Source organism: Podarcis tiliguerta (genome assembly GCF_965153285.1).
Source record: "Podarcis tiliguerta genome assembly, chromosome: 1".
NCBI classification, from domain to species: Eukaryota; Metazoa; Chordata; class Lepidosauria; order Squamata; family Lacertidae; genus Podarcis; species Podarcis tiliguerta.
Genome location: NC_139534.1, coordinates 55,476,004 through 55,500,334, shown reverse-complemented (window position 1 = coordinate 55,500,334; position 24,331 = coordinate 55,476,004). Strand labels below are relative to the sequence as shown.

Below are 24,331 nucleotides of genomic sequence, written 5' to 3'. Positions count from 1 at the left end.
CAGACTCACCCTATTTATACACAAATACGCCCTTAAGACAGGATTTGCAAGCAAAAAGACAAGGGGAAGGATTTCCCCATTTGCCTCCCTTACTGCAGAGGAATATTTGAAGTCATTGGGAGAGTAAAAATGGCTTCAGGATTGCTCCCCCATACTATTTCAGACACATGGATCAAATATTTGTGTGTATTTATGAATATTTATTCTATATTTGAGACCTTAAAATTATTATAACATGTTCTTACGACTTCCTGGGTAAAGGGAGTGAATTGCGGGTAGACGAGAGAACTAAATGTGCCCAACAAATTGGGAAAGTAAGAGAATTCTTTGGCATGGAATAGAGACAGGGACACTGTGGCCTTCTAGAATCTGACTCCCATCCACGCCAGCCAGCCGGGGACAATAGAAGCTGTAATCCAGCAAGGGTGAAGGGCTACAAATTAGCCAACCCTGTTTCAGAATCTCAAGATTAGAAGGCTGGGATTCCACCCCCTCAATTCTGTTTTTGAGACAGAGATGGCAGAATTATGCCCTGGCTACAAGTTGTTTACCTTTCAATAAGGCCTGGAGACAGATTCTTGTATCCAGCAAAGCCTGGAAAGTCCAGAGTATGGTAGGAGCCAATTCAGGCTAATGCAAACAATATGAAACAGGCTGCAGAAGGGACTTTACAGGACAGGTTTCGCTTTCCCTTAGCAACATCAGATGACCCATGACTCATCTCACTACAGCCCCCAGAGAGGTGAGCACACCCTCAAGAGGTTTTCCCTCCACCAATGGGATTGGGCAATTGAAGTTCCTCTTTTCTTTTTTTTTTGCTGCCCCCTCCCCTGCTTTGCCTGCCCTCTTTGAAAACCTCCAGAAAAGAAAAGGAATTGAGAAAGAGAGAAGCAAGCAGAGGAGCTGGGAAGACACAAATCAGGTAAGGCACAACTTTTTGGGACCTCTAGAGGGGCATCTCTTAGGTAGGCTCTCATATCATCGCTGTTTTGCTTTTTCGTGGGTGCAGTTTGGTCCTCTCCTGGCAAATTCATCTTGTGCAGCTGAAATGGATTTGGTCTCTTGTGCAGTAAACACATTCCCCCCGTCAGAAAAAAAGAGGACTCTTTTCCTGTATGAACTCTATAAGAAATTGTGCGGGGGGCGGGGGGAAGTGTGAGGCAACCATTGCTATACAGGATATATAACCTTCACGCAAACAAATCAGAATAAATGCTCAAAGAACGGGTCATTTGGAAGCAACCTTTGGAGAAAGCTCAGGGCCCATACCAGTTTTCTGTCAGAAATGGTCCCATCCTTGACTTTTATTTGACACACCTACCCCTCACCAGGGACACGGGTGGTGCTGTGGGTTAAACCACAGAGCCTAGGACTTGCCGATCAGAAGGTCAGCGGTTCAAATCCCTGCGACGGGGTGATCTCCCGTTGCTCAACCCCTGCTCCTGCCAACCTAGCAGTTCGAAAGCACGTCAAAGTGCAAGTAGATAAATAGGTACCGCTCCGGCGGGAAGGTAAACGGCGTTTCCGTGCGCTGCTCTGGTTCGCCAGAAGCGGCTTAGCCATGCCGGCCACATGACCCGGAAGCTGTACACCGGCTCCCTTGGCCAGTAAAGCGAGATGAGCGCCGCAACCCGAAAGTCGGCCACGACTGGACCTAATGGTCAGGGGTCCCTTTACCTTTACCCCTCACCAAGTGCTGCTTGTCATAAATAGTACCTGGATAGCTCAGTCGGTAGAGCATGAGACTCTTAATCTCAGGATCATCCCATATTGTGAAAAAGGTTCCTGCCTTGCTCAGGTTTGAACTATTTGACCCTCTTGGTCCCTTCCAATTCAATGATTAACACAGGGCAAATAGCACCAGGGACCAGCTGGTTTTTCAAGAGAAAAATGTCACAGGCCCTCAATCCTAATTGGAAACAGGCTCCATATTAGGCACCCAGGCTGTTTTTCTCTCGAAAATGAAAGTGGTCGGGTGAACATACCTCATTTGTAGCTTGACCATTAGGATTTTGCAACAAAAACAATACCATATACAGTATATGGGTGTTCCATGTCCCACTGCTGTTGTGAATATTTTGCATGCATTTTATTTATATTTTGATAAATATGATGTCAATAGGCTTTTAACTTTTGATTTTATTGCTATTTTAATGATTTTTTTATTCTGGAAGTTTTTGTTCATTAAACAGTACAGTGGTACCTCGGGTTTAGAACTTAATTCGTACTGGAGGTCAGTTCTTAAACTGAAACTTTTCTTAACCTGAAACACCACTTTAGCTAATGGGGCCTCCCACTGCCTCTGCACCACCACAACACGATTTCTGTTCTCATCCTGAAGCAAAGTTCTTAACCCAAGGTACTAGTTCTGGGTTAGCAGAGTCTGTAGCCTGAAGCATCTGAAACCAGAGGTACCACTGTATATAAATCTTGTGAGACAAATACATTTCAGGTTTTAAAAAAATAAATACTTTATTAGAAAAGAAAGAAGAAATTACACACAAAACAAACTTAAAGAACCAGACATATTTACCATAAGAAATGTTATCTAATGAAAACCTTAGATATATTGTAATATAATAAGAACATAGGAAGAATCCTGCTGGGTCAGGCCATAGGCCACTCTTGTCATAGAATATATAGAATTGTAGCATTGAAAGGGACCCTGAGTGCCATCTAGTCCAACCCCCTGCAATGCAGAAATCTCAATTAAAGTATCCATGACAGAAGGCCATCCAACTGCTGCTTAAAATCCTCTAAGAAAGGAGACTCCACAATCTCCTGAGGGAGACCGTTCCATTGCCAGAAAATATTTTCTGATGTTTAGTTGAAATCTCCTTTCTTGTAATTTAAATCCACTGGTTCGAGTCCTACCCTCCAGAGCAGGAGAAAACAAGTTTGTTCCATCCTCCATATGACAGCCGTTAAGTTATTTGAAGATAGCTATCAGATCTCCTCTCAGTCTCCTCTTTTCCAGGCTAAACATACCCAGCTCCTTCAACCGTTCCTCATAAAGTTTGTTTCCAGACTTTTGATCATCTTGTTGCCCTCCTCTGTACACGTTCCAGCTTGTCAACACCCTTCTTAAATTGTGGCGCCCAGAACAGGACACCATATTCCAGATGTGATCTGGCCAAGGCAGAACAGAGTGCAAAATAGTCTCTCATCCAAGGCAGAATAGTCCAGCATCCTCTTCTCACAGTGGCCAACCAAATGCCAACAGGAAGCCCACAAGCATAAAGACCTCTTTTAAAAACCTACATTGACATTTTAGCATAGAAGTGGGCAACAAAGAAACACGAGGCAATTTTCTTGAGGTGAACTGAAGTCCACAAAAACTTTATAAATGTGTTTTGTTTATTAGAGGCGACATGACATGTGTGTTGTTTTTCAGGGCTGTGCATGTAAGTGGCCTTTCCCTTTCTCCAGCATGGCACTTTGGCTTTGGCCTCTCCTGATTTTCCTGAGGGCAGAAGATGCAGGAGCCCAGGATCCAGTCAGCTTCAAGGCCTGTAAGAGGGACCCTGGCGAGAAAGTGCTGGAGGTGCTGCCAGGGGGTGGCTGGGACAACTTGCGCAACAGAGAGATGGGAATGGTGATGAGTCTCAACTACTCCCAGTGCCGGACCACAGAAGATGGCGAATACCTCATTCCCAACGATGTCTTTGTGCTGCCCCTCAAGAAGAGCACGGTGGAACTGCACTCTGAGATCATTCAGGACTGGCAAAACTACACGGATGCCTTTGCCCAGTCTGTCAACACTGACATTTCCTTCCTTCCGGTGCTTAACGGAAAGTTCTCGGATGGCTCCCAGGAGACCAAGGTGCACAACGTCTATGACGAGACAGTCACCACACGGGTGCAGGCCCGGTACCACATCTACTCCGTCAAAGCTCTCCCGTCCATGGCTTTCCACAAGGAGTTTCGCCGCCAGCTTGTGAACATAGGCAACCACCTAGAGAACAAGCAGAGACGCTCTGCCGAGTACCTCGCAGAGCTGCTGGTGCTCAACTACGGCACACACGTCCTCACGGATTTGGAAGCTGGAGCCAGCCTGATACAGGAGGACCAGGTGAAACGCAAATTTCTGTTGGAAAACGCCTCAGAGAAAGCAGGCATCACTGCCTCAGCATCAGTGACTTTTTTCAGCAAGGTGAACATTGGAATGGGCTTCTCCTCACAGGTCTGGGATAATCTGACTAAGAGCTACATCGACAACACGGTGGATTCCAAGATGGAGGGCTGGGGCAGTGTGCCCTTCTACCCTGGCATCACCCTCCAGAAGTGGCAGGAAGGCATCCCTAACAGCTTAGTGGCTATAGGCAAGTCTGGGAGGCCTCTGCCATTCTTCATCACTCCCGAAGCTTTGCCAGAACTGCCCGAGCCTACCGTTCGGCGAGTAGCCACTGTGGTGGAAAAGGCCATCCTCCTCTACTATGCTGTCAACACCCACCCAGGCTGCCTCAAGCCCGCGTCCAGTAACTTCAACTTCCAGGCCAACGTAGACGACGGGTCGTGCCAAAACCCCAACACGAACTTCACCTTTGGGGGAGTCTTCCAGGAATGCCACGGCGTGTCTGGCAGGGACGCCGAGGAGCTCTGCCAGACCTACCGGATAAAGAACCCGCTGACAGGCAGCTCTTCTTGCCCAGCTAACTTCTCTGCTGCCCTTCTGCACGGCGAGCAACGCACCGCCAGCAAGCCCAAGACGGAGTGCCACAAGCAGTGCCACACCTGCTACCTTTTCCTCTCCTGCTGCGATACCGTTTGCGGCATCCGCTACTATCCCAGCACGGTGAAGTTTAATGCCTACTGGTGTGCTGCCACGGGCCCCGTCCCCCAAAACTCAGGTTTTCTCTTTGGAGGACTGTACACTACTGGGAACGAGAACCCGGTTACCAAGACCTGTGCCTGCCCGGCCTACTTCTTCCCCCTGGTGCTGTTTGATAATCTGAAGGTGTGTGTCAGCAGCGACTATGAGATGGGATCTCGGTTTGCGGTGCCCTTTGGGGGCTTCTTTAGCTGCCAGTCTGGCAATCCTTTGGCTGGATTACTGAAGGGGCAGAGCCCTGGGGTCCTCCAGGATTTTTTCTACCAGGACTCCCCTACCAAATACCCCATGAAATGCCCAGCTGGGCATAGCCAACACAAGGCCTACTTGAGCGATGGCTGCCAAATCCTCTATTGCTTGCAGGCCGGGACCCTTTTTGCCCAGCAGCTAGCCCCCCTCAAGCTCCCACCCTTCTTGCGTTCTCCCTCCACAAATTCCAGCCTTCCCGACACCATCCTGGTGCAGTCTGACGGTAGCCAAGCCTGGGTGAAAACACATGACAGTGGGAGCTGGAGGCTGGCCAATGCCACTGATAAGAAAGAGATAGCTCTGCTTTTGGATGGGCAGGATCATTCGAAACTCTCAGGGGGCTCCATCGCTGTAATCACAATAACACTCATTGCTGCTTTGGCCATTACCATGGCTATTGCAGTTTACAAAATCCGGCACTTTAAAAGCAGAGGATACCAAGAGCTGTCAAATGAACGTCTAGTACAGGATGAAGTAAACTACGGAGCCACAGAAACTACTCCAGAACTCAGTGCTGCCTGAGGCAGCATTTTACCTGGGCTCCAGAAATAAGACACACGCTTTCATTGGGGAGTAGGTGCACAGGTAACAGGGGCAGAATCATGACTGGTGGGTGAAAGCAAGCATTAGCATGGATGTGGAGCCCTCATCCCACAATAAACACCTACCTGAAAGCACATTGCTTTGTGTGGATTGCAAAGATACATTTGATATTACAAAGAGCAGCAAGGGAACCTCTAAACATTGCTGGACTCCCAACTTCCATCAGAGCCAGGCAGCAGGACCAATGGGCACACGGGGTGGAAAAGAAGAGAAAAAACACCAAACAGGGACGTCACAGGCTCTGCCATCCCTCTGTGAAGAATGGGCAAGGCAAAGCCCTGAGCAGAAACAACATTATAAGGGCCTTGTCAGGTTACTGAGCCTTTTATATATCAGGTTGTTTGACCGTGCTTATGCTGCTTCACTCTCTGGTTGATGTGGGGGTTTTATACTGGATTTGTTCATATAATTCTATAGCGCTTCGCCTCAGTTTTTAAACCAAGCAGTTCATCGTCTCCTAGTACTCTGTTATGAAGTAATGTAACAAATGCACAGAAAACGCCCCTCGGGCAGCCACCCAAAGCTTCTTTTCCTAATGAAATACATTCCAAGGTTTTAAAAAAAGACTTTTACAACTTGTGTGACTGCTTGTTTTATTAGCGTATTCCTATCTTTGTGCTAATTCGTGGTGTTGGGAGGAGGGGGCTATTGATTTGGAAGAGGAGATTGCATTGCTCAACACCCCTGCTTGTTCCAGATGGGCAATCCTATATCATGGCAAAAAACAGCGTTTTGTGGTGCCTTAAAGACTAACAGATTTATCACAGCTTAAGCATTTTTGTTGCCTAAAGCCCACTTCATCGGATACATCTGCATTCTAATCCATGAAAAATTATTCCACAATAAACCCATTTGGGCTCAATCCAATGCAGCTGTTCCACTTGCGCAATGGACCTTCCCACTCCTCTTCATGGGCGTAGCCGGGATTTTTGTTGGGGGTGCTGGAGTTTGTTAGGGGGGACAGGACTTTCGTTAGGTGGGGAGAACCGATGTGATTGGTCAGTTGGTTAAGTATTTCTATTGTTTTACTTGATAGGGGGGCAGCTGCCCCCAGCCCCCCGGCTATGCTCATGCTCCTCTTTACTCCCCTGCAGCCCCAAAATCTGGTTGAGGGTTGGGGGGGAGGGGGGAGGGGCCACCTGGAGCAAATTTTGGGGGGCATGCGAAGAGAGAATGGGGACATTCTGATGCTCAAGCAGAATGCCACCCATGTAGAATTAGTCTTTAAGGTGCCACAAGCCCCAACCTATATTAGGGATGCTGAAATTAATTCTTGGGAGCTTCAAGACAAATATGCTGGAGTGCATTATAGAATACCCCTCCGCAAGGAGCTGGACTTTCAGGAGTCATTACTTCTATATCCAACCCTTATCCAAGGAATTCAGGTAAGCAAACATGGTGTCATCGCTTATCCTCAGGACACCTCATTTGGTAGATTAGCCTGAGAGAACAGCCCTCTTTCGTAGTTCTTCTCCTACCCCCCCCCCATCACCACATGAGCTAGACAACAGCAATGAGTGTATTAACCCTGCTTGCTCTGTCATGTCATCCATGTCCCCTCTTCCACCCCACCCCACCCCTGTCACTAGCTTCAACACTTTCTAGGGCCTGGGAGGGGGACTTCTGCAAAGGGGATCCTATTGAAAGAGCCAGCGTGGTGTATTGGCTAACATATTGGACTATGACCTAGGTTCGAATCCCCACTCAGCCATGAAGCTCGCTGGGCTACCTTGGGCCAAGTCACTGCCTCTGAGCCTAACCTGCCTTGCAGGGGAGAATCATGTGCATCACCTTGAGTTCCTTGGAGGAAAAGGTAGTATATAAATTCAATCGGTGAATTAAATACTGTACTTGTGTCATCAAATCATACGACTCCCTGTGCAATGCAAAATCCTGATCTTTCAGGGTTCTAAATTACACAGCGACCTTAACACAGGTAGAGAAGTGACCCTCATTCGGAGAGGTTTCCATTCCAACACGTGGATGGAGGCCAATGGCTGCCTCTTCCCTGCTCTGCTGAAGGCCAAGGCCACCCACTAAATTCTATAGCCCAGCAGAGATTTCAACACAGGCATTGCTGGTGCTGTCCAATAGCCTGCCCACTGCATCGCACCCTCTCCTCCTCGAATATTTTGGAGCAACCAAAAAAAGAGTCCGAGGCTACAATCCTATGCATACACACCTGGGAGTAAAATGCATCGAACCCAGTGGGACTTGTATCTGAATAAATGTGGCATCACAGCAGGAACACAGAAAGCTGCCTCATAGGGAGCCAGATCATTGGCCCATTGCGGTGCCGCCTACACTGACTGACAATGGCTGCCCAGAATTTTCAGGGCGCTCTCATCATAGCTGTCAATGTTTCCCTTTTTTAAAGGGAAATTCCCTTATTCCGAATAGGATTCCTCGCGAGAAAAGTTGACAGCTATGGCTCTCAGCTGCCACTGAAGGTGCCAGGGATGGAACCAGCGACCTTCTTCTGCATGCAAAACCTCAGCTACTGCGCTGCAGCCCTTTCTCCTGCCTCGGGATTGGGCTGGAAATCGTACTTGTACAGACAAGCTTGCAGTTTCGTACACTGCTAAGAATAAACCCGCGCCTGTCCTACTCAGACTGCAGTGTAAGGATGCATGAGCTGCCCTCTCATCCTATTAGAGGATAGGAAGATTGCACAACGGCGGAGCAGACAATGTACAGGCACATGACCCTTTTGGCGAGTCAGCACACGCCGAGTCACTCCTCGCGGCAGCTGCTCTTGCTCCAGATGAAGCAGCTGCTTGCTGCCTTCACCAGGAGCCAAAGTCACGGGTGGGCGGGGCTTCCAATGGGAACTTTGAAGAATTCAGTTCAAAACACATTTGTTTGCAATCTGATCTTCCTGTGTCGCGCTGCCAAGCACTGCATCATGGACAAAACTGCAGTGCCCCCTCCTTTTCTCTCCCCATCCTGGAATCTACACTCTTTGGGGGCAGAGATGTGTCTTTTTTGCCCATATAACTCCGTTAAGCACCATCCACACTAATGACACCAACTAAACAATAATCTCTAATGTTCTTATTGAGTTAATACCCAAGATCAAAAAGGGACCATGTGATTGTACCCCAGTGTGTATTAGAAAACCACTGTGAACTCAGCCAGCCTTCACTTGAAGTGCTGGGCACCTTCCTGGAGAATTGTCTGAAATAAATACTTATGCCTCATATTTTTAAAAGTGTTTTCCCAAAGGGCAGATCCACATTATTCACCACATATTTAAAGCACATTACTCCTTTTCAGCTCCTGCAAATCCTGTGAACTGTAGTTTAAGGGTGCTGGGAATTGTAGTTCTGTGAGGGGTAAAATACAGGTCCCAGGGTCCTTGAGGGGGGAAGAACCATGTACAGCCATACCTTGGAAGTCGAATGGAATCCATTCTGGAAGTCCTTTCGACTTCCAAAACATTCAAAAACCAACTTGTGGCTTCTGATTCCTGCAGCCGATCAGGAGCTGCGGAAGCCCCGTCGGACGTTCGGGTTCCAAAAGAACGTTCGCAAACTGAAACAATCACTTCCAGGTTTGCGGCCTTCGGGAGCCAAAATGTCCAAGTTCCAGGGCATTTGGGATCCAAGATACAGCTGTACAGCGGTACCTCTGGTTGCAAACGGGATCCGTTCCAGAGGCCCGTTCTTAACCTGAAGCACCACTTTAGCTAATGGGGCCTCCCGCTGCCGCTGCACCACCAGAACACGATTTTTGTTCTCATCCTGAAGCAAAGTTCTTAACCCGAGGTACTGTTTCTGGGTTAGCAGAGTCTGTAACCTGAAGCGTAAGTAACCTGAAACGTATGCAACCAGAGGTACCACTGTATATTGTTGTTGTTGTTTAGTCGTTCAGTCGTGTCCGACTCTTCGTGACCCCATGGACCAGAGCACGCCAGGCACTTCTGTCTTCCACTGCCACCCGCAGTTTGGTCAGATTCATGTTTGTAGCTTCGAGAACACTGTCTAACCATCTCATCCTCTGTCGTCCCCTTCTCCTTGTGCTTTTCCAGTGAGTCTTCTCTTCTCATGAGGTGGCCAAAGTATTGGAGCCTCAGCTTCACGATCTGTCCTTCCAGTGAGCACTCAGGGCTGATTTCCTTAAGAATGGATGCGTTTGATCTTCTTGCAGTCCATGGGACTCTCAAGAGTCTCCTCCAGCACCATAATTCAAAAGCGTCAATTCTTCGGCGATCAGCCTTCTTTATGGTCCAGCTCTCACTTCCATACATCACTACTGGGAAAACCATAGCTTTTACTATACGGACCTTTGTTGGCAAGGTGATGTCTCTACTTTTTAAAATGCTATCTAGGTTTGCCATTGCTTTCCTCCCAAGAAGCAGGCGTCTCTTAATTTCGTGGCTGCTGTCACCGTCTGCAGTGATCATGGAGCCCAAGAAAGTAAAATCTCTCACTGCCTCCATTTCCTCCCCTTCTATTTGCCAGGAGGTGATGGGACCAGTGGCCATGATCTTCGTTTTTTTGATGTTGAGCTTCAGACCATATTTTGTCCTCTCCTCTTTCACCCTCAATAAAAGGTTTTTTAATTCCTCCTCACTTTCTGCCATCAAGGTTGTGTCATCTGCATATCTGAGGTTGTTGACATTTCTTCCAGCAATCTTAATTCCGGCTAGGGATTCATCCAGCCCAGCCTTTCGCATGATGAATTCTGCATATAAGTTAAATAAGCAGGGAGACAAAATACAGCCTTGTCGTACTCCTTTCCCAATTTTGAACCAATCGGTTGTTCCATATCCAGTTCTAACTGTAGCTTCTTGTCCCACATAGAGATTTCTCAGGAGACAGATGAGGTGATCAGGCACTCCCATTTCTTTAAGAACTTGCCATAGTTTGCTGTGATCGACACAGTCAAAGGCTTTTGCATAGTCAATGAAGCAGAAGTAGATGTCTTTCTGGAACTCTCTAGCTTTCTCCATAATCCAGCGCATGTTTGCAATTTGGTCTCTGGTTCCCCTGCCTCTTCTAAATCCAGCTTGCACTTCTGGGAGTTCTCGGTCCACATACTGCTTGAGCCTTCCTTGAAGAATTTTAAGCATAACCTTGCTAGCGTGTGAAATGAGTGCAATTGTGCGGTAGTTGGAGCATTCTTTAGCACTGCCCTTCTTTGGGATTGGGATGTAGACTGACCTTCTCCAATCTTCTGGCCACTGCTGAGTTTTCCAAACTTGCTGGCATATTGAGTGCAGCACCTTAACAGCATCATCTTTTAAAATTTTAAATAGTTCAGCTGGAATACCATCACTTCCACTGGCCTTGTTATTTGCAATGCTTTCTAAGGCCCATTTGACTTCACTCTCCAGGAAGTCAAATGGGCCTTAGAAAGCATTGCAAATAACAAGGCCAGTGGAAGTGATGGTATTCCAGCTGAACTATTTAAAATTTTAAAATATGGTGTACATTATATATATTATTATATATTATTTATATTATATTATTTACACTCAAAGTACTTTAGGGGGAATGGCCAGAGCCCATTTTATAGAAACACAGGACAACACAAAACATCAGAATACAGCTTGACAACAATATGAGAGTTTCCCATTAAACACTGAGCAAACCGCCAGGCATGGCAACTGCAGGAAAAGGGACAAGTATGGAAGGAATGTAGTGTAAAATATTTTAACTCCACACTGGTCCTTTTTCCAAATTCTACATGAAGACCAGAAGCAAAACCATGCTTAACTGCTCTCCCTAACGGGGGCTTTGGTGCCCAAGACTGGTCTGCTAGTTTTGATACCTCTGTGGGCACCTAGGTTTGCCTATTCATAAAATGGGGAGTTGGTGACTAAATTGGTAATCTGTAATCAACCATCAAAAAGAAAAAATAACCTATTTCTTGTACATCAGACAAGAGAGCTGTGTCTCACTTAATGGTTGTGTTAAGAACATGAGGCAAGATGAGCCAGCAGGATGAGGCCAATGGTCCAGCTTCCTGTCCTCACAGCACCTGTGGGAAGAAGTCTGCAAGCAGGACATGAGCACAGCAGCTCTCTGTCTACCTGTGATTTCCCGCAACTGCTACCCAAAGGGGCGTGTTGTTTGGCCAGGCAGGCACCAGCGCCATCAGAGGGAGCAATGAAAGGCAACTGAGAGTGATGTTTTGAAGGTCATCCGGTAAGCAGGATTCAAGCACCAAGATGAATAGAAAAGAGCCAGTTTAATTAAGTCAGACTCTTACCATGGGAACATTCCCAAGCTAATCAGGTCTGAACTAATGCTATGTCATTTTCGAAAATTGCCAAGTTCACCAATGGGAGATTTCTTTCATTGGTTTACTGCAAGTCTCAGGAAAAGCTTCATTGAACACTTGGTTCAGCCTCAGTGTTTATTTCCGCTCAGTTTCAAATCAGTCATGGGTTTCATACTCTGGTTACTAAAGAGAGAGGGAAGGAGACAGTGTCACTTACAGCGTGACCAGGAGTCAATACATAAACCACAGGCTCTCAAGTTTCGCTGTGCATTGTCGGCTCTGACTCAAGGGGCTGGTTTTGAGGCATTATGCTGCCCCACAGAAAGTTGACTGGAGAAAAGTTCACAGTATACGGCAGGTTGTCGTCCCCCCCCCCCATACTTCCCTGAACTCCTAACCCCTAAGAACAGGGGTCAGCAAACTTTTCCAGCAGGGGGCCGGTCCACTGTCCCTCAGACCTTGTGGGGGGCCAGACTATATTTTTTTGGGGGGGAAATTAACAAATTCCTATGCCCCACAAAAAGCACACATTCTACTCATGTAAAAACGCCATAAAAGCCCCACAAATAACCCAGAGATGCATTTTAAATAAAAGGACACATTTGACTCATGTAAAAACACACTGATTCCCAGACCATCTGCAGGCCAGATTTAGACGGCGATTGGGCCGGATCCAGCCCCCGGGCCTTAGTTTGCCTACCCATGCCTAAGAACAATGACAGGGTGCAGCTTTAAAACATTTCTTCCTCCTCCCTTCCCTTGGCCTCGTACAATGCATGTGCCCCACAGCAAGATGTTATAATCTCCCTTGCTGTATTATACTGTATTGTTTAATTAGTGTTTTTATGGAGCAATCAAGTAATTTCGTTGTCCCTGAAGGGGGCAATGACAATAAAGATATTATTATTATTATTATTAAATACTCACCCTTCACATTTTATTCCCACACCTCCATGGTGTGGATCCCCTGATGTTCACTGCCTTGAGCCGTCAGTTTTCAGAATGGAAAGGTGGTGAAAATCTCACAGGTGATTTGGTTTATTATTACTACAGCTCAAAGTGGTGTAATGCTTCTCCCCCTCTTCATTTTATCATCGCAGTCATCACAGCGACTTGGAGATTTCAAAGCTGCTCTCCCAAGACCTAGTATGACACTAAGAAGTGTTTAGGAGTGTATTATCACCGTCATTCATATACAGTGGTACCTTGGCTCACAGACTTAATCCGCTCTGGAAGTCCATTCCAAAACCAAAGCATTCCAAACCAAGGCGTGCTTTCCCATAGAAAGGAATGCAAAATGGATGAATCCATTGCAGGCTTTTAAAAACAACCCCTAAAACAGCAATTTAACATGAATTTTACTATCTAATGAGACCATTGATCCATAAAATGAAAGCAATAAACAATGTACTGCAGTCACACAATCAATCAATCAATCAATCAATCAGTAGCTGAACTGGGTTCCACACAGTCACAAAAACAAAACAAAAAAGCTGCAAAAACAAACACACAAAATAAATAGCAAAAACAGATAGACCTCAGCACTCAAAACGGAAGTGTGGCACTCAAATCAGAAGCGTAACACTCAAAACAGAGCACATTCAGCTTCCAAAAAAGTTTGCAAACCAGAATACTTACTTCTGGGTTTGCAGTGTTTGGGTTCCAAGTTGTTTGAGTACCAAGGCGTTTGAGAACCAAGGTACCACTGTACTGTTATTTATCCACAGGGTTTAGCTTCCAGTTGACTCCCCTTATTTAGCCAACAACAACTGGAAGGAATAACTTGTACTGCAAGCTCTCAGTCCCCAAATCTACCTGCCCAGCCTCCAAAAAGAATGCCCACATGAGAAACTGCACTATAGGACATGTGATCTTCTCTTCTCTTCCATCCTATGACTCACTATGAGGGCAACCAAGCTGATTCAGAAATGTTGATAATTGGGAGCAGGAGTTGTGACTGGAGATAAAATCCTGAGCAATGAGATTCCTTGATTATGCTTGAGATTGGAACAAAGCACCCAGGAAACACTGGCCCAAAGTACCGCTGTTTTATGATGGGCAAAATTCCACAGGCAGAAGAGGCTAATTTGTGCATTTTCCTATAGCTGCACTCTGCTGGCAGCAAGAAGACCGGCTCCACTAATTTCTCGACTCAACGCCCACAGAATATTCATCCTGAAATAGTGGCACAACTTTAAAATGCAGACTATTTGAATAATCACCCCAAATACAAAGAGCAAGACCAGAACAATATCCTGTTAAAAAATAAATCAACTTTATTTAATCAAATTATTTTAACACACTTTGGTGCAATCAATAATTAGGGCTCTCACACAATTAAACAAATCTTTAATCACATCAGTTTGGTGAGTAATCCATGAATTGGTTAAATTTACAAATGGGTAGCATATAGTAAGCATACTTTGTTTACAGATTAGGGTAGGGAGCCTGTGGCTTTCCAAATGTGCTGAACTACAACTCCCATTCTCCCTGACCATTGGCCATGCTGGCTGGGGCTGATGGGAGATGGAGTCAAAAATCATCTGGAGAGCTACAGGTTCCCCCAGCCACCTTTTAGACGAAGCATGTGCTTTAGACACCATGTTCTTAGGAGACACATTCTCTCCAATGTGGGAGAGATGGGGAGGGAAATGCTTCTCCTAAGACTGCACTTGCCATCAAAAGTTTTTCTAATTACTTATATTAAAATGTATGCTCTATAAAATCTGCCCAAGTAACCAGTGGCGTAGCGTGGGGGGTGCAGGGGGGGCCGGCCGCACTGGGCGCAACATCTGGGGGTTAGGGTTAGGGGGCGCAAATCCACGGGTTGGGGGGCGCAAATCCACGGGTTAGGGGGCGCAAATTACTTGCCTTGCCCCGGGCGCTGACAACCCACGCTACGCCACTGCAAGTAACTGTGGGACATGTTTAGTTGACCAAAATTTTCAACCAATTACATATTGCAACCCTCTTAATCATGTTATATTCTTTTTCTAGATGCAGAAAAGCCTTCTTGCAACAAGTGAGATCACAACTGGGAAGCAACTGTGATATTTTCACTCTGCTTCCAAGTTAGAAAACTCAAAATTTTATTATGGGAGGCATTTCTTCAAAACTCACAATATAAAATAAGGAAGCACCTCCGATAATTATAGATTTCATACATTTCTAAAGGTATTTTTTAAAAAAAACTTGCTAGAAGAAACATTTCACATTTTAAAATATAGCATAAATATAAATATTCAAGTTAGAAGCAGCACAATAGATAAAGGTGACCTTTAGTGGGAAATTGAATTGTGCCTTTCATATATATTTCACTAATTTCCTCTTTCCATGCAATCCCTGCTAGATCTGATCCAGAGGCTGGGGGGACTCTCTAGAACAGCACGGGAACTTGCACTGGGGAATAGGGAAATTAACAAAAATCACTCCCCTTGCTAGATCAAGTCACTTTTAGGAACAGAAAGTGCCCATCTATTCATACGTAGAATGCTAAGTCTGAATCCTAGTCAATGAAAGAGCACTATTTTCTCTCTATATAAAATAGGTCATAGCCTTCAGAGGAGCCCCTTCAAAATATGGATTATGGAAATATGAATTGGTCTAACCCAGCCTTCTGCAGCTTGTTGCCCTCCAGATGTTTGTGATGGGACTCCTGTTCTCATCATTCCCTGCTAGCACCACCAAGCCAATGGTCAGGGATGCTGGCGGCTAAATCTGGCAACATCTGGAGGACATCATATAGGGGAAGACTAGTCTAACCTCTCCAAGCATTACCTGTCCCTTGACATTCACTCCACATATGTGAAAAGCAGTAGAGGCAACACCCCCCACCCAACACACCTTCACAGGAAAGAGAAGGGGTCATTTGCCACAAGTGCTGAATTTTACACAGAATCTGGAATCAGAACTTGGGAATTTTACCTTTATTCAGCGGAAGTTGTATGTGGAAAAGAAAAAAAGCCCAACTTTATTCAGCAGAAGTAGATAGGGTTTTTTAAAGTCCAGTATTCAGAGAATGAAGGGACGTGGGTGGTGCTGTGGGTTAAACCACAGAGCCTAGGACTTGCCGATCAGAAGGTCGGCGGTTCAAATCCCCGCAAACGGGGTGAGCTCCCGTTACTCGGTCCCTGCTCCTGCCAACCTAGCAGTTCGAAAGCACGTCAAAGTGCAAGTAGATAAATAGGTGCCACTCCAGCGGGAAGGTAAACAGTGTTTCCGTGTGCTGCTCTGGTTCGCCAGCAGCAGCTTAATCAAGCTGGCCACATGACCTGGAAGCTGTACGCAGGCTCCCTCGGCCAATAAAGCGAGATGAGCACCGCAACCCCAGAGTCGGTCACGACTGGACCTAATGGTCAGGGGTCCCTTTACCTTTACCTTTATTCAGAGAATGAGCTTCTGTGTGACCTGGCTCTCCTTCATAACCTTCCCAGCCCAATCCTGAGTATGTTTAAACAGAAGTAAATCCTACTGATTTCAATGGTGATCATTCCCTAGAAAGAATGCAAAGGACTCTAGTCACGTTCCCCTTCCCACAGACATTCTGTTGCTCTTCCCCTTATTTGTCTCTTTCCTTCTGTCACCAAAGTACTCCAGATTCAACAAAAGACTCCTATCAGTTAAGCTGGTTAAATATATGAGTTGTATCTATGAGTGGCAGTCAATGCCAGTCTCACTTGGAGTAGACTCACTGAAGTTAATAGACACGGCCAACTTAGGTTCATTAATTTAAATGGATCTACTCTAAATAGGACTTACAATCCTGCATCTTTTTAGTCAGAGAGCAAAATTTGGATTAATTTGGTGCAGAATCCCAGGACGCTAGTGCAAGCCATGTAATGCAGACCCTCTCCATCACCAAACCGGTTTTAATTTGAGAGATGGATTGAAAAACCCGTCCCTTTACCATCTCCTTTGTGCAGTAAACGAACACTCTGTTCTTTTATAATTGCCCTAGATCATCTGGCAGAAACTCTTCCCCACCAATTAAAAGAGTCTTCGATCCAAACAACAACTCATTCTAGTCACTTTTAGTTTCGTTCTTCTGAATTAGGCACACTGGACCGAATATTTAATATTTTCTGTTGGGATTTTTTGACACGCTGAAGTCTCCCCACCCCCTTTCTCTCTCTCTCTCACACACACATTCAGAGAAGTCACCCTAAGGGTTAATTCATTCATGCCAGTTGCTCCAAGAACATAGAACCAATGCAGATTAAAAAGTAAAACCCGCCTCTCCTTGAGCTCATTTTAAATAGCAGTTGGCATAGATTAAAGGATCCACATGAATGATTAGCCAATCTGTACACATTTATATATTAAATCCATTTTAAAAAAAGAGATTTTGCACCTTCCCCAGAGAAAAAAACAGCAGTTCATTTAAGTGGCTAGCTCCACAATCCTATCCATGTTTACTCAGAAATAATTCCTATGGAGTTCAGTAGGATTTGCTCCTAAGTATTGCAGCCACATAGCTCATTGCCAAGCTGTGCATTTCCGCATTTCCAAATTTACTGAGAAGTAAAGCTCAATATGTTCAACATCACTTACTCCTCTGTCTACTGAGGATTGCAGCCTTATGTAATAAACCTAACCGGTTAGTTTAGCAAAAACAAAATGCCAACTGCTTTGGTTTGAAAGCAGCCATTTCCAGAAAATACTAATCTGCTTTTGTATACAGTCTTTCAACGTCATGGTTAAATATAGTTTCAGTGTCAGTGAGCCTAGAACTATTAAATGGGCCCCTTTCCTGCGTAAATGAAGCACTTGTCCCTGCGCAAAACATTAGCAAAGCAGGTTGAGTGCAGGAGTTTTCTGGCGCACAAGCAGCATTCTCTGTCGACAGCCAGCCTTCCATGGGAAGCAACAGGGTCTTCTGGAGCCTGCTGGGAGACTTTTCAAAGAATGCACCAGGGGCACAGGCAATTTTAGAACCCTATTCAGACACAGAAACACCACTTCCATAATATCCTCTCATTGAAGTGAATGAATTAGCAATGAATTTGCATTAGTTTGCCTGGCACTTAAAAAAAAAAAAAGGCAGCTTGCAGGAGCTCTTATCCCTCCATCCTGTTCCAGTTCATAAGCAGAAGGAAGCATTCCTGGAAAGTGGATTATACAACTTCTTCTGGTAATGGGAAAACTGAGAACTTGAAAGGGGTGGCTTTAATTCCTTCCAGTTGTTGGACATCACATTTTCATCTTTATTTACTCCAAGTGGCGGAGCTTTGTCAGATCTCCAGGCCAACAAATATTCTTTCCCCAACTGTTAGCCTTTGTGTATCCAGGGCCGGGGGAGGAATCCGCAGAAGCCGGCTTCCAAAGCAGGCTTAACCTGATCTGATCCAGGCGGATCATGACCTGGGTCTGATTGTGATCCACTTTAGAACCCAGTGGCGTTGCGTGGGTTGTCAGCACCCGGGGCAAGGCAAGTAATTTGCGCCCCCTAACCCGGGGCAAGGCAAGTAATTTGCGCGCGCACACACACACACACCCCGCTGCACTGTCCCTCCCCCAGATAGTCCCTTGCTCTCTCTCCGCACCGCACCGCACGCCTGGCACCCTCCCCTCCACAGTGGGCGGCGACCCGGCGGCTCAGATCGGATTTGCACAGCCAGCACTGCAGTGAGAGAGAGTGAGTGAGCCAGGTAGGGGCAGAGAGCTGCGAGTGCGAGTGCGAGCGCCCCCCCCAGATGTTGCGCCCGGTGCAGCCGGGCCCCCCTGCACCCCCCACGCTACGCCACTGTTAGAACCCCCAGGGCGAACTGGGACAAACTGGATTTCAAAGGGTCCATATAACCCTACATGTACTGTGTCCCTCCTCTGAATGGAAGAATCTTTATTCCGGCGGAGGATTCTGTGAGCTGAAAGGGGGTGGGGAGCTGATTTTGCAAATTCACTTTTTCTACTGTAGTCTCCTGTGCTACCTTATCACACTTTTCTAAAAGGTCCGACATTTTTGAGCAGATCTGGGGGCAACATAAGGCTGCAGAGGGAAGGTGTAATAAGTGAAAATCACTTCAAATGTTAACTCGGACAGCCTTCCTTCAGCAGAGGGACACCAGTGACTACAGCCAAATAGATGCCTGTGACAAGATGTGAGTTCCCAGATCTGAGCAGGGCTTTGTTATATACCATGTCATAGAATCACAGAATTGTAGAATTGAAAGGAACCACAAGGGTCATCTAGTCCAACCCCCCTGCAATGCTTCATTGGATCCAGCTTACACAATCACTTTAGTTGAATTTGCCCAAGGGAAATTCATCAGGGGCGGATTCAGATGACTTACTGTCAAGGCAAACTCAAGTAACAGTTTTCTCCCCCTCCCAGTGTGTGGAAGTCAAAAAAGGATTTTGATGAGAACTTCAAACAAACAGAAACAGCAAATAAGACTGCAGGGTTCAGAATGTTGTGGGAAGGGGAGAGGCTGAAATCTCTGGTTCATCCTGGCTGACCTTCCCCAGATTAAATTCCGAGGTTTCTCTAAAGCTACAAATACTGCAACCCACCCTGAATACTCGGAATAAAGTGCGTGCAAGTCAACCCCAACTGGCATGTGGTCGCTGAAGTCTCCACGTCAAAGGTTGTGTGAATCCACACCAAAATTAATGTTGGTATGTGGCTTGAATTTGAGGATTTCTCAAAAGGAAATAAATACTAACATTTGGAAAGCGCTAGTCACTCCTACTCTCTCATCAGAGGGCTCACTCTGACCATACTGTACCAACCCAATACACCACAGCTGAGAGGGAGTACGGCCTTTGGAAAGGAAAGACCCTCGACAGAGAAGAGCAGCCTCATTTCTTCTGGGCTTGAGCCAGGCGGCGACTCGAACGTGGGATGGCGCCTGTCGGAACAGACTTGGAGATATGGTGGAGGTCCCGGACAGACCGGACAGTCCATTGGGCAAGCTCCTGCAGTACTTTCATGCCCCTCATTTTCTTCTCAAATGAGCTCTTTCCAGCAGCATCTCTGATACTTCCCAACTCTTTGGCTGGTACATTGTGCTCCAGCATCGCCATCAGTTCTTCCAGTTGGTAAGCGAGACCCGAGACCTGGAGCACAACGGACTGGATAGACTCGTGGAAAGCTGTGTCGTCCGGGCTCAAGTTGGACCTCTGCTCTTCCAGGATTTCATCCAGTAATATCTGAAATGCCCAGTAAGCTTTCAGGTTGTCTCCTAGGCGCTCGGCATCTGAAATCTCACTCCACTGTTCAGTGCCAGCTGTTGGCACGCCGTCAATCGAGTCCAGGTTGAAGTTTTTGTCCAACCCTTGTTTCTCAACCTAGAAGAAAAGAAATCGGAAGGGGAGCAAGTAGGTGGGGAAAATAAAAAGGTTTTCAGAAATTCTGCCCATATTTTTCTCAAGGCAATCGTTACACCACAACTGTTCACCCTGGCATTCCCCTGAAGTGGACTTGCGATTTTATTGCTTTATCAAGTTTTTAGGTATTTTAACAGTTATGCTATTTAATTGCTTGTCTTGTTGTATATTTTAATTCTGGACGTTTTAGAGTTATTGTGCACTGTATTTTAACTACTGATTGACTTTATAATTGCAAACCGCTTAGGCAATTTTGGCATGCATGTAATCAGTATATAACTTAATAACTAATAGTTACAGTATACAGTGCGGAAAGTCTGTCGAGGTGTGTAAACCTCATTCAGATATGGATTCCAAAGATACTCCAAAAAGAGGATGCTATACATGTAGCCTCCACAAGATGGCGCTATATTATAGGAACCGAGCGGTTCCTATCCTGTTATTTCCACTCCTACCCTGTCCCAGGGCAGGTCTGCTACAAAATAATTAAATTAAGCCCCTGGTTCGAACTCTGTCTTGACTTCTGATAGGGATGGAAAACCTACTTCCTACCATGACAAGACTGCTCCAAAATATTCCTTCTGGGACAAGTGCTTTGATGGACCACCAAGGTTTGGCAATGGAAATGAGTCCCACACCCCCTTCCAGGTCAAAACCAGCTTGTTTTCCTTATTTTTCTTTGATCCCCAATATGTGCCTTAAAATTATTGCATGAGTTATCTGGAGCTATTTGTTCTGCCCTTGCTGTAACAAAGCGCCAGCCGAGTTGTGGGTGGATGGTTCTGCCTGTGGGCAGGGAGTGGACTCGGGAAGATATACGGCCCTTTCTAATTACTTGATTCTGTGCCGCGGTGATTCATTTCCCCCTTCATTGTTAAATATATAAAACTACGAAGACTGCTTTCAAAGGGAGTGGAGTGAGGAGGAGCTGACCGGTGCCTAATCAAGATTAGATGCCCTCTGCGGGGCTGGATTTACCGAAACACCAGGTAGAGATTAGGGGCTTAACAGTTTCAACTGGAATAAAATTAAATAACCTGATGCACAGAAAGCTCTAACTAAGCCCTGATTAGGAAAAACTACCACTTATCTATAATTATGAATCTCACTAGAAATCCAAATTAAAGGCACCCCATACTGGGAGCATTTAGATGCCTTATCTGGTAAAAATGGTCTAATTTGTGAGAGAAGAAAGAGCACAAAGCCCATTATGCTTTCTCAAGGGAAAGGCTCCCCTGGCTCCACACTCAGCTAAGCAACACACCTGATCAGTGCAAAAGCATCACTTTTTCCTTACAGTGGAACGACAGACATTTTGCTCCCTCAGAAAGCTCAACGAAGTTTAAGATCAACAGGGTTCTTTTTCCCTCTGAAATGAAGCCCTGTTTTCAAAATTCAAAGAAAACAGGTGGCCAGAGCTTTTGAGGCTAAGCAAATAAGACATCCGAGCCGCAGAGAGTGGGAAGAAGAGTTTCAAAGAAAAGACTCACGTAGGACTCCAGGAGGCTACTGACATCTGAGCGCATCTTCCTCAGCAGATGAACGGTGCGGCGGCAGAGGTCGCGGTGGTGGGACATCCCAGGGAGCCGCTCTGATGAAGCCATCGCCCGGTTCGGCTGCCCCAGAAGGGACAGCGAGAGCCAAGGCACAGCTCACATAAGGCCGGGTGTCCACAGAATCCCTTGCTCAGCTCATGCATTCCAGAGGCCAATAGAGAATTCTCCACTTGTTGCATAGCCTGCCCGCTCTCCCGCCCTCTTCCATCCCCCGCGGCCTAGGGAGAAACTGCAAATTCCTGGCAGCAGAGCTTAACTCTCTGAGAGCAACACAGACATTTCACACACCCCCAGTTAAGAACCTCCAACCCACTCAGTACAAGATGTTGAGACCAGAGTTGTCTAGTCCCTTTTTTGAGGCTTGCTTGTGCCCTCCCCCTTCCTTGCGTTATTTTTTACCGCTTTTATTTTGATTTGCCCGTGCCGGCTCAATGACCTACTAATCCCTGTAAATTCGATGCCACAAAGCCTAACCATCCGTGATAAAAGGCACAAAAGAAAGCCAGTCGCCCTACTGACAGCACCTTTAGCTGGATACTTTCTGCAGCAGCCGTCTAAAGCCAATGAACCATTCCCTCAGGCATTATTACCTTGTGTGGTTCTCAATTTTCACCTCCAGCAACTGTCTTCCTTCTACATCTTGTTAAAAGCCCAAATGGAACCAGCAACACAGCAAAGAGTTGTTTTGCATTTGCTTCATTCCCAACATCAAACATTCCCATTTATCGCTATGCATTTGGACTGGGCTTGTAATGTGAATCCTTTCAGCAAGGCCTAGTCCAATTGGTGCTGCAGATAATGGGGTTTTTATTGGATTGTTAAAATGGAAAATTTAATAAATATTATTTTTTAAAAAAATTGGTGCTGCAGGGTTGGTTGTATACTCCAGCTCGTTTCTTTGCTCAGAACCGTATTTTTATTTAAAAAACACCCAAAACAACCCGCCATCACCTGACTGACTCAGCTAGGTACATATTTGCCTGGCTATGCAACACACTTCCCTGTTAGCTCTACACTTAATGCTGGAGAAGACTGCTAGCACAAAGTGTGTGCCTTATCTTTTGAGAACAAGCTATTGATCCACGTTCCTCTCTTGGTTCTTTCTGCATGGTGCTCCCTACTTTATACAAGGACATGTGCAAACTGCTTCAGTGATGCACGCTGTTCACATCATCCATGAAAGGGTGTGAGTCAGCATTACACCGGCATTGAAAGCACAGACATGGTCTGCCCCTCTGCACATTTACTCCTTCACGGGGGGGGGGGGGGGATTAAGCGTTTCCTCTGATCCACTGCAAATTGCCCCCCCCTTGTTTTGCAGCAGAAAAGTCACCATCAGGCTAACATCACACAACGCTGTATGGGAATATGTCATGTGGCTCCAAACAGGCAAACATTCAGTGAGGGTTGCATGCCTTCTTGTTTGTCTTTAGGCTTTATGATATGACAAAGTCAACTGAATCCTTAGTAGAAACAGAGCTACAAGGTACCCCCAGTTCAAACTGCATGGAGGCAGGAAATTCTCAACTTCAGACATCTACCTAAATTGTCTGTAAAAAATAAAAAATAAATCTAACCATCTGTCACACAGCATTTTGACAACTTGAGTCTCTGCAAAGCCAGTTTAACTCCTTTCAAAGGTATGGGGACAGCCCCCCCCCCCCCTCAATCTGAGATTTATAGACACTTGGAACTTCATCCACAAATTCAGTGGGAATTACAGTACCTCCATTCTCATTACTTCCACCACTTTCAGCACGGATTGACAAAAGGGGGTCCAGCTAAAATTCCTATGTGGTTCTAATGGTATTTCTCAGTTCATTGTTTTAGGAAGAGTTTGAATGTTTTTCTTTTTTTTCTTTTTAAATCTGTTTAGCAGCTTGCTTTGGGGCCTGGCAGGATGCTTCCCTTCTGTGCCTTTATATACACACACACTATCTCAGATGGCATACAATTGGTACAATTTATTTCAACTGTTTGTTGTTAATACTAGTGCTATACAAACAGTAGCAATTCCAAAGTGAAGAAGTCACCAATCAGTATTATGCTGCCTAAGGAACTTGGCTTGAAATGATTACAGCCCTCTCGTTTGACATTTACTTCTAGCCCACTCCTCTCCTGTGAAACTTTCCTAAAGACACTATATATCCTAATCTGGTTATATCTACCCCATACAACAGGGCTTGCTTCTGTTCAGCGACCTAACCTGCTTAGCACTTGCCTGATAATGCAAATGAGGCCAATAACTTTTTTCCTTCATCAATCTGTTGCATCCCACACAATTGCTTCCAGAAAATCTTGAAATGGGTGCTAATTAATTCATTTTTCTGTTTTCTATTAAGGGTGACCCACCCACAGACTTATACTTTACTGTGGAAGTAAACAATAAGGTCTCCCAGACAGAATTGTTACACTTTAAATGAACCATATCTATTCTTCCAGTATCTTTTCAGTGTAAATAATGTAAGGTTATATCTAAAGACTGCTGGTTGTGTAACAGAAATTACCGTACCCCCTCTCTCTCCATGCCCCCCTGTGG

General features: G+C 45.7%; 2 protein-coding genes across 3 annotated transcripts; one reads left to right on the top strand and one right to left on the bottom strand.

Moving 5' to 3' along the window:
* Window positions 1-497: 497 nt before the first annotated feature.
* LOC310673362 (macrophage-expressed gene 1 protein-like) lies at window positions 498-5,759 on the top strand. Its single transcript, XM_083431801.1, has 2 exons — window positions 498-922; window positions 3,395-5,759. Exons 1-2 carry the CDS (start codon window positions 713-715, stop codon window positions 5,600-5,602), a joined length of 2,418 nt encoding a protein of 805 aa, XP_083287927.1. The 5' UTR covers window positions 498-712; the 3' UTR covers window positions 5,603-5,759.
* Window positions 5,760-14,164: 8,405 nt separating this feature from the next.
* Window positions 14,165-24,243, bottom strand: CNTF (ciliary neurotrophic factor). Of its 2 annotated transcripts, XM_083416281.1 has the most exons (5): window positions 21,727-24,243; window positions 18,655-20,197; window positions 17,382-18,291; window positions 14,818-17,312; window positions 14,165-14,637 (listed from the first exon to the last, which is right to left on the bottom strand). In XM_083416281.1, the coding sequence occupies exons 1-2, from the start codon at window positions 21,838-21,840 to the stop codon at window positions 19,709-19,711; spliced, it is 603 nt and encodes a 200-aa protein (XP_083272407.1). In that variant the 5' UTR covers window positions 21,841-24,243; the 3' UTR covers window positions 14,165-14,637; window positions 14,818-17,312; window positions 17,382-18,291; window positions 18,655-19,708. The 2 variants fall into 2 exon arrangements, with proteins under 2 accessions (XP_083272407.1, XP_083272406.1); XM_083416280.1 differs by having other exon boundaries at window positions 14,818-18,291.
* Window positions 24,244-24,331: the final 88 nt, after the last annotated feature.

Excerpts from the sequence above, each read along its gene's own strand:
- LOC310673362 (XM_083431801.1), top strand. The coding sequence starts at position 713 with ATGACTCATCTCACTACAGCCCCCAGAGAGGTGAGCACACCCTCAAGA. Across the intron at positions 923-3,394 it reads GCTGGGAAGACACAAATCAG|GGCTGTGCATGTAAGTGGCC; the intron begins GTAAGGCACAAC and ends GTTGTTTTTCAG.
- CNTF (XM_083416280.1), bottom strand. The coding sequence starts at position 21,840 with ATGGCTTCATCAGAGCGGCTCCCTGGGATGTCCCACCACCGCGACCTC. Across the intron at positions 20,198-21,726 it reads GTAGCCTCCTGGAGTCCTAC|GTTGAGAAACAAGGGTTGGA; the intron begins GTGAGTCTTTTC and ends CTTTTCTTCTAG.